This window comes from Equus przewalskii, chromosome X, assembly GCF_037783145.1.
Source record: "Equus przewalskii isolate Varuska chromosome X, EquPr2, whole genome shotgun sequence".
Classification (NCBI taxonomy): domain Eukaryota; kingdom Metazoa; phylum Chordata; class Mammalia; order Perissodactyla; family Equidae; genus Equus; species Equus przewalskii.
In genome coordinates this window covers 1,022,501-1,032,500 of record NC_091863.1, presented here as the reverse complement: position 1 = coordinate 1,032,500, position 10,000 = coordinate 1,022,501, and the positions used below count along the sequence as shown (strand labels likewise).

Sequence of the window (10,000 nt, the reverse complement as noted above, 5' to 3'; positions counted from 1 at the left end):
GCCACGAGCCAAGGAATGTGAGCATCCTCTAAAAGGAACGGAGCCCTGCCAACACCATGATCTTAGTATTCCAATCCCCAGAAATGCAAGAAGATAAATCTCTGTTGTTTTATGGCACCAAATTCACAGTGATTGGTTACAGCAGCAATTGGAAAACGAGTACAGAGAGCCGTGTCGAAACTTTTGGTGTGAGGAAAGTGGTCATGTTCCTCGCAGGTATGTATGATGAGAGAGACAGGGAGCCGTTAAGACAGTTCAAAATTAATCAGAAAACCCCCAAAGTTACACCAACGGACACCCAGCAGAGCGGCTGGATTGAAAAAGATAGACAGTACTAAGTGTTGGCAAGAATGTGGAGAAAGTGGAATTCCTCGCACACTGTGGATGGAGCTAGACAGTGGTATAACCACTGTGGAAATTTGTCAGCATCCGCTTAAGCGGAATGCATCCATGCCCCGTGACCCAGCAATTCCTAAGTACATTCTCAACATGTATGCACATGGATGTTCTACCAAAGATAGGGATGCGAATGTTTACAGCAACACTGAGGTGAGACCCCAAATACAAAACAGTTCATCAACAGAAGAATGGATTAATAAACTGGTCTATTCACACATTGGAATTATTCTGTTAGTCTGCTCCAGCTGTAATAACAAAAGACCACAGGTGGTTAGTCTAAACAACAGACATTTATTTCTCCCCATCCTGGAGGCTGGACGACCAAGATCCAGGTGTGGGCAGGGCTGGATCCTCCTGAGGCCTCCCTCCTTGGCGTGTGGACGTGTCTTCTCCCCGTGTCCTCACGTGGTCGTCCCTCTGTGCGTGTCTGCGTCCTCATCTCTTCTTCCATCAGGATCCCAGTCCTGTTGCATCAGGACCCGCCCTCATGACCTCATTTCACCTCCATCCCCTCCTTAAAGACCCATCTCTAAATACAGCCACATCCTGAGGTCCTGAGGGTTAGGTCTCCATTCACTAGGTGCCGGCAGCAACCACTCTCCCACCCTTCCTGAGTGTGACAACCCAAAATGCCTCCGGTATTGCCAAGTGTCCCTTGGGGGCAGGATCACCTTTGCTTGGGAACCACTGCCACAGACAGAAGATTAATAGATGATAGATAATTAGATAGACAGATAGGAAGAAAGTAGATAGATAAAAAGAAAGCAGATAGATAGATAGACAGACAGATAGATAGATGATAGATAGATAGATGGATGGATGGATGGATGGATGGATGGATGGATAGATGGATGGATAGATGGATGGATGGATGGATAGATGGATGGATGGATAGATAGATAGATGGATGGATGGATGGATGGATGGATGGATGGATGGATGGATAGATGGATGGATGGATGGATGGATGGATGGATGGATGGATGGATGGATAGATGGATGGATGGATGGATGGATGGATGGATGGATGGATGGATGGATGGATGGATGGATAGATGGATGGATGGATGGATGGATGGATAGATGGATGGATGGATAGATGGCTAGATGGATGGATGGATAGATGATAGATGGATGGATAGATACATGGATGGATGGATAGATAGATACATAGATAGATGATAGATACATAAGGATAGATAGATGATAGATAGATAGATGGATGGATGGATGGATGGATGGATGGATGGATGGATAGATGGATGGATGGATGGATGGATGGATAGATGGATAGATGGATGGATGGATGGATGGATGGATGGATGGATGGATGGATGGATGGATGGATGGATGGATAGATGGATGGATAGATGGATGGATGGATAGATGGATGGATGGATGGATAGATGGATGGATAGATGGATAGATGGATGGATAGAGGTGGATAGATGATAGATGGATGGATAGATACATGGATGGATGGATAGATAGATACATAGATAGATGATAGATACATAAGGATAGATAGATGATAGATAGATGATACCTAGATGATAGACAGATGATAGATGATAGAGATAGATAGATGATAACTAGATGATAGCTAGCTAGATGATAGATAAATAGATGATAGCTGATAGATAAATAGAGAGAATCTCACATGCCGAGGCCCAGGGTTTATCAGCCTCAGCCCTGCTGACATTGGGGCTGGATGACTCTCTGTGGTGGGGGCCGTCCTGGTCGCTGTAGGGCGTTTCCACCCAGTAGATGGCGGTAGTGCCCCTCTCCCAGTTATGAAAACTAATTCCAGGCGTTGCAAAGCGTCCACTGCTCAGGGGGTCAGAGTTGTCCTCAGCTGAGAACCCACGCGGCAGCTGAGGCACAGTGAAAGCTTCCTCTGCGCTCTGCTCCACAGGCATGGACGCCAGCGATGGGTACCGGGCGCTGCAGTGGAACGGAGGCTCGGGCGGGCTCCCTGAGAACGAGACCACGTTTGCGAGAATCCTGCAGCAACAAGGTTATGCAACGGGCCTCATAGGTGAGGGACGCAAGACGCTCCTATCATTCGGTGGTTGGGAGGATGGGTGACCCAACAGAACCTGTTGTCCTACAAGGGAAAAAAGTCATGTGTCAGAACCCAAATTTGGCACCCCATCCATCTTATCCCTCTTGGATTGTTCACAGAGTTGAGATTTTTGTCATTGATGAACAATTTTAATTCAAAATCTCGTTCCGTTGGCCTCTTTCTTTCCCTGGACATATCAATCTTCTCTCCCAATTCATCAGAAACTTCTAGAGACTTTCCTTAAATGGCCACCCACCACCTTGAAACCCTCAGAGTTAATAACCACTGCCTTCCTTTACATAGCACGCCGGGGAGGATCAGAAGCTCCCTCATTATAAAGGAGGCTGTGTGGGGGTCCCCAAGACCACCCCTCAGTTAGATGATTCTCTAGGAGGACTCAGGCTCAGCATAGAGTTGGACCCACAGTTATGGTTTATTACAGTAAAAGCATACAGAGCAAAGATCAGCAAAGAGAACAGATGCATGGGATGAAATCTTGGAGACACCAGGCGGAAGCTTCCAGACTCTTCTGGAAGTCACACAGGATGCACTTAATTCCTCCAACGATGACTTGTGACAACACGTGCAAAATGTTGTCACCAGGAAGCTCCTTAGAGACCCAGCGCCCAGGGTTTATATTGGCACCCGCTGCCTGGCGCCCACCAAAATTCCAGCCTCCCCCAAGGAAAGCTGGTGTTCAGCAAAAACCAGGCTGTTTGTGCAAACGGTTTAGGTGCAGGGAGCCTTTCTTTATCATTTATGGAATGAGGTCAACCTTCTGAAAAATCCAGATCTCAGACCTTAGCAAGGGGCCAACCTTGCAAGACCTTCTGTGAGGTTCCCTCTTTTCTGCACAGAGAGGACGGGAGGAAGAGTTGGTGTCCACCTGTCACGGACCAGGCTTTCATCCCTTGCTCCACCCATGGGTTTAGAAGTATCGTCCCCGTCTTACAAACCATGAAATGGAGGCTCAGTGATGGGGTGGTCTGCCCCAACCCCACAGTCAAGGGAGGGCTGCATTAGATCTGTGGGCAGGGCGCCCCAATCAATTCTTTGCTGCGTTCTTCCCATACTGACGGTCGCTGTTCGGTTCAGAGGGGACCGCGACATTCTCACTTGCTCAAGGCTGTGATTGGCTTGGAGGTGATCAACGTTGTTGCGCTTTCTAGAAATCCCTCCTATTTTCGAAATAGAGATTATGTAAATTTATTTCTCACAGTTCCGGATGCCGGAAGTCCAATATCAAGTTGCCAGCAGATTCTGTGTCTGGTGAGGACCCTATTCCTGGTTCATAGATGGCCATCTTCTCTCCGCGTCCTCACGTGGTGGAAGGGATGGGGGAGCTCTCTGGGGGCACTGATCCCGTCCATGGGGGCTCCACCCTCATCATCTAATCACCTTCCAAAGGCCCCACCTCCCAACATCATCACCTTGGGGGTTGGGATTCCACATATGAATTTTAGGGAGACGCCAGCATTCAGTCTATAGCATACCCTATCTCCAAGGGATTTTTCAAGGTCATTGCACACATTGACACTCTCACCTTCATTTCTCTTTCCAATCCTAAGGAAAGCAAGCCTTCTGAGCCACCTGAATTGACCGGAATGTTCCATGAGCAACTCCCACCATTGGGTCAACGTGCCTGATCCCGTAGCCTTCTGTGTATCTCCTCCTCACCAGGGGCATTTATTTCTGTGTTTGCTAGAATTGCAGACCTGGGCATCAATTCCTGGTCCACACACTCGGTCTATACTTGGGGAAGCCTGTTCTTCACGTTCCAAAGGATAGAAAGCTTTTTTTTTTTTTTTTTTTTTTTACTGAGTTATTGATAGGTTACAATCTTGTGAAATTTCAGTTGTACATTAATGTTTGTCATTCGTGTTGTAGGTGCACCACTTCACCCTTTGTGCCCACCCCCCACCCCACCTTTCCCCTGGTATCCACTAAACTGTTCTTAGTCCATAATTTTAAATTCCTCATATGAGTGGAGTCACACACAGATTATCTTTCTCTCGCTGGCTTATTTCACTTAACATAATTCTCTCAAGGTCCATCCATGTTATTGCAAATGGAATGATTTTGTTCTGTTTTGCAGCTGAGTAGTATTCCATTGTATATATGTACCACATCTTCTTTATCCATTCGTCTGTTGCTGGGCACTTAGGTTGCTTCCATGTCTTGGCTATTGTAAACAATGCTGCAATAAACATTGGGGTGCACAGGACTTTTGGGATTGCTGACTTCAAGCTCTTTGGATAAATACCCAGCAGTGGGATGGCTGGATCGTATGGTAGTTCTATTTTTAACTTTTTGAGGAATCTCCATGCTGTTTTCCATAGTGGCTGCACCAGTTTGCATTCCCACCAGCAGTGTATGAGGGTTCCTTTTTCTCCACAACCTCTCCAACATTTGTTACTATTAGTTTTAGATATTTTTGTCATTCTAACGGGTGTAAGGTGATATCTTAGTGTAGTTTTGATTTGCATTTCCCTGATGATCAGCGATGATGAGCATCTTTTCATGTGCCTATTGCCCATCCATATGTCTTCTTTGGAGAAATGTCTGTTCATGTCTCCAGCCCATTTTTTGATTGGGTTGTTTGATGTTTTGTTGTTGAGTTGCGAGAGTTCTTTATATATTATGGATATTAAGCCTTTGTCAGATATATGACTTGCAAATATTTTTTCCCAGTTAGTGGGTTGTTTTTTTCTTTCAATCCTGTTTTCATTTGCCTTGAAGAAGCTCTTTAGTCTGATGAAGTCCCGTTTGTTTATTCTTTCTATTGTTTCCCTTCTCTGAGAAGGCATGGTGTCCGAAAAGATCCTTTTAATATTGATGTCAAAGAGTGTACTGCCTACGTTTTCTTCCAGAAGCCTTATGGTTTCAGGTCTCACCTTTAGGTCTTTCATCCATTTTGAGTTTATTTTGGCGAATGGTGACCAAAGGATAGAAAGCTTTTGAGGTGGCACAGCGTCCTGTAGAGTTTTCTTCTCCACGGTCCTCCCCAGATTCCAGCACTTCTGTGTCTTTGTGAAAAGGGAGATAGAAGTGAGTCTGGCCTCTGGGACTAGAACAGATTCCTCCAGGTTCTGAAGACAGCGTGGGAGTGGTGGGAGGGGAGAGCGGGCAGGAACCTGGTTGAACTTCTCCACTTGGAAGTTACGGGAGACAGGACATTGGAGACTTTTCCATCCTGTTTTGTAGCTACATTTAATTTGGTTGAGGGTCTAGGACATAGGAGATAGAAAGTGCCCATGGACAACCCAATTCTTGGACATTCTCCTAGAATTGGACAAGTCGGCGTCCTCATGTTCCATCTCCACAATATCCTTGTAAGAGTTATGGCTTCTGAAAAAAATCTCTAAGTGTTTCATGATTCCCAGTTAGCGGAGGGAGCCAGTTACTTCGACTCTGTCCTAAGATGATTTAAGAGCCAATGTCCATTATCAGCTGGCTTCCTTTTAAGTAAAAAATATTGGTAAATGATATTTTGTAAGTTATTTTTAATAGCAGAATGGTCTAGGGTTGCAAACTTGTAATCCCAAACGCTCCATAAAATCTTAAACCATTAATCGCTTGATGATGGTCATTGCATTGATGCATTCCTTAGTCTTTATGAAGTATAGTGTATCCATTTAAATACCCATATCAAATAAACTCATTTTATCCCTTTCTATTTCAAATTTCTAATCTATTCCTTTCTTATTTCAAATTTTGGTGTTTGCATACCTGCCTCTTCATCGCAACGTCCAGATTCTTCTGAGAAGGTGATTCCTATCAGACGAGTACCTTCCATGTATGTTTTTTGCTTACCTTTTTGCTTTTTATTCTCAGGAAAATGGCACCAGGGTGTAAACTGTGAATCCCGCGTAGACCACTGCCACCACCCGCTAAACCATGGATTTGACTATTTTTATGGCATGCCCTTCACACTCGTGAATGACTGCCACCCAGACAGGCCCCCGGAAGTGGACGCCGCCACGCGAGCGAAACTCTGGCGTTACACCCAGATGCTGGCCCTGGGGATGCTCACCGTTGCTGCCAGCAAGGCCTGTGGGTTAATCTCCGTGTCCTGGAAAGCGGTTACGGGTGCGGCCGGCCTCGTCTTCCTGTTTTTCGCGTCCTGGTACGCCAGCTTTGGGTTCGTGCGCCGCTGGAATTGCATCCTGATGAGAAACCATGACGTCACAGAGCAGCCCATGGTTTTGGAAAGGACAGCGAGTCTCATGCTCAAGGAAGCGGTTTCCTACATTGAAAGGTAATCAAACCACCACGTTTCAAAGTGGGGATGAGTTCTCCAAGCATCTGAGTCTCTTGAGCATCTTTAGGATTTCATAGATGGGCTTGAAGAATTCAAGCCTTTTCCTATGGGTTGGTTCCCAAAACTTGAGTCTCTCCTTTGAAGGAATGTGATGGACCAGAAAGTGTTGAAACAGATGCCATGATGTTGCAAGGGCGGTTTTCTCCTTTCAGAAATAAGCACGGGCCATTCCTGCTCTTCGTTTCCTTGTTGCACGTACACATCCCCCTTGTGACCACGAAAGAGTTTCTTGGCGAAAGCCAGCATGGCTTATATGGCGACAACGTGGAAGAGATGGACTGGCTTGTAGGTAAGTGAAGGCACGACCCAGCCTTACTCACTCTTGGCCTCACCCATAAAGTGTGGTGAAACACTGGCCATCTTACCATGAACCAGGTTGCAATAAAGAATAAGAGAAAAGATGAGGAATAGGAAGAAAACTCTCCCATATTGTGCACGAGCTCCTTTGACATTTCCCATTTCTTGGTCTACTTTGGTGCAAATTCCTCCTTCTCCAGTGTCCGTTACTTAAAGCCATCTCGAGACGTGACAGAAAGCGAAGCAAGAAGGTTCAGGAAAGCGGACCCAAATCTCTTTCCTCCTATGGCTTCAAGAAAGCTTCGGGAGGACCAGCAAGATTGTAGACTCTTAAAAAGAACGAATGTAGACATTGAGACCTTTGTAGCCTACGATCGTGTGTCCCAACCAAGCTTAGTGACACGCTCAGCCAGGTAAAGAGCCAAACCACCCCCAAAATAGAAGGGTGATTACATAACGTGGTGACAACCTGTCTTTCAGTGGGACAAATCCCCATGTGGTTTACGATCTTTATTTTCAGTGCTTTCGATGCCCATGTGGTGTCCATGGATAAGCGGTTGCTTGGTTTGCGGATGGTTCTGCATGCTGAGTCTTGGCCCTCTATGGGAATACCCACAGACGCTCACGACCCTGGTTTCCTCCTGTATCAACAGGAGTCTCCCCGACACTGTTTCTCACCACGTTCCCACCCCCACACGCTGATGACAGACACGTGGACACATGCAACTGTAGCGTATCTAAAACATTCCCTTGGGGACATCTTGGCTTCATGTGTTTGTTGTGTTTTCTGCATTGGTGGTACCTTTGTAAACAAGATTCTGAATTCCTTGGTATCAGAACCATTGGCTATGCCTTCACACTTTGCGGCTTTGGTCATCACCACGGTCTCCAGGGCACTGTGGTCCCTTCTGATGACTATCTAGGAAGCGATGACATTCACAGAGAGGGGGAGTCGTGCTGACTTCGGCTGACGCCATTTCACTTCCTTCATCCCAAAACGTTCCATTTCTCGTGAAGGTGAAATTCTTAACGCCGTCGAAGAGAACGGCTTGAAAAACACGACATTCACCTACTTTACCTCCGATCACGGGGGACATTTGGAGGCAAGAGACGAACACAGCCAGCTCGGAGGATGGAACGGAATATACAGAGGTAAGACCGGTGGATGTGGGAGGTTAAGAAGCTGCTATCAACCAAATGACTCCGCCCCCAGGGAAGGCTGGAGGAGAGCTGGTAGTGATAACGAGGGTGCTCTTTCAAAGAGGATTTCTTGAGCATCTACTTTAGACCACGTTCTACTTCAATGCCAAGATAGAGAGACAAAGACACAGGGCGTTCCCTTCCAGGGTTCATATTTTAGTAAGAGAGACATATATAAATAAATAATGGAGCTAAAATTAAAATAAATACTGTTCTAAATAAAACCTAGCATAGTGATTATATTCCCAATTGTGTATGTCCCTGTATTGCTTTCTATCGGTCAGGTTTGGGTACCATACATTTATATTGCTGTTTTTAAAAAGTTTGATATGGTCAATGCGCCTTATTCATGGATTCCATCTCTTGGGGATTCTCCTGCCTGCTAAAATTTCTTTGTAACCCCAAAATCAACACCTGAGGCACTTTTCCAGTCATTTGAAGAGCGGCCAAAAAATTGAGTCGTGTGATGCCCACATTCCCAGCCGGGGTTGGACAGGGCGACTCTCTGACTTCTTGTTTCAGCTCCCAGACCGTCAACATGCGTCCTTTCCGTGGTCTACTTAGTGTCACGTTTTTGCATTTTTGTGCTTTTTCTTGGCGATTTCACTGTTTAAAAGGCTCCCAATGGAGCGCTAAATGGCCGCCTAGCACAGAAAGGCTGCGATGTGCCTTACGGAGAAAATACGTGTGTGAGAGGAGCTTCCTCCAGCCAGGAGATATAGTGCATTGACTCTGAGTTCAATGTTGATCAATCAACTATATAGATTCAATCAGGTGCCTTGAAACAGAAATACACATAAACAAGGTTAGGTATTGATCGACTGATGAAAATATGGAGATCAGAGCTTCACAGGAACCTAGCTCTGTATTGCCCTGGGAACAATGGTTCACTATTCGCCGATTCAGTGTTTTTGGTGACTTTACAAAACATAAGAATGATAATGATGAGAATCGACTGTATATGAGCCTGTTACAATTTTGGAAGTTCCCATACGTGTGAGCGTGTTAGACAGAACTCAAAAAATGGCCCCACCAAAATGCTCCTCGTTGACGCCTGGCATCGGTGACTATGGTGGGCCCTCACTCTCATGATTGCATTGTGTCATATGGCACCCTTGACCTTTAGGTAGGGAGATGATCTGGGTGGGCCTGGCCTAATCACATGAAACTAGATTTTTCCAACGCCCTGAACAAACACAGAAGTGGATTTTTCCTCCGATCCTCTGTTGAGGAGTCCAGACAGCCGACACCTTGATTTCAGACTTGTGAGACCCAGAGCAGAGGACCCAGCCCTGCCGTGCCACCCTTTCGACCTACAGAACTGAGACCTGGAAACAGGAGTTGTTTTAAGTTGCTGAGTTTTAATAACTTGTCACACAGCAGTAGAAAACTGATGCAATAGCCTTAAAGCTTTAACTCCAATAAAAAAAAAAGCATTTATTTAGCAGGATTCTGAACATTTCTCTCCCTCCTTAAAATTCTCCCACCGTCACATGTAATTGTTTTAATCCCCGTAGCTTGAGTTCCGAGGGAGTGTGAGCACACTGGCTGACGCTTAATAATTATTTGCATTTCACCAAGAGCCAGCCTGGGCCTCCCGCCCATTGCCAGAGGTCCCTGGGAGGGTGGCCTTGGAGATGACAAGGGGTAGGAGAGAGAGGGCAAAGAAATGCATGGAAGGTGTGCTGAGGAGAGGCGACAGGGAGAAGGGAAGTTCA

The 10,000-nt window shown here is 46.0% G+C and overlaps 1 protein-coding gene and 1 long non-coding RNA gene across 8 annotated transcripts in view; one reads left to right on the top strand and one right to left on the bottom strand.

Moving 5' to 3' along the window:
- LOC103567713 (arylsulfatase D) overlaps window positions 1-10,000 on the top strand; it is a 26,575-nt gene that overhangs the window by 9,035 nt on the left and 7,540 nt on the right. For all 7 annotated transcript variants that reach the window (XR_011535761.1, XM_070603583.1, XM_070603587.1 and 4 more), the window contains exons 4-7: window positions 2,315-2,437; window positions 6,299-6,722; window positions 6,938-7,074; window positions 8,100-8,234. Coding sequence is in view for 6 of the 7 variants with exons in the window: in XM_070603583.1 (XP_070459684.1) it covers window positions 2,315-2,437; window positions 6,299-6,722; window positions 6,938-7,074; window positions 8,100-8,234 (819 nt within the window). In the remaining variant the exon portion in view is untranslated. The remainder of the gene's footprint in view (window positions 1-2,314; window positions 2,438-6,298; window positions 6,723-6,937; window positions 7,075-8,099; window positions 8,235-10,000) is intronic.
- The window catches only part of LOC139080912 (uncharacterized), a 12,929-nt gene continuing 3,598 nt past the window's right edge, over window positions 670-10,000 (bottom strand). Inside the window, exon 2 of the long non-coding RNA XR_011535776.1 lies at window positions 670-2,506. This is a non-coding gene — a long non-coding RNA (uncharacterized lncRNA). The remainder of the gene's footprint in view (window positions 2,507-10,000) is intronic.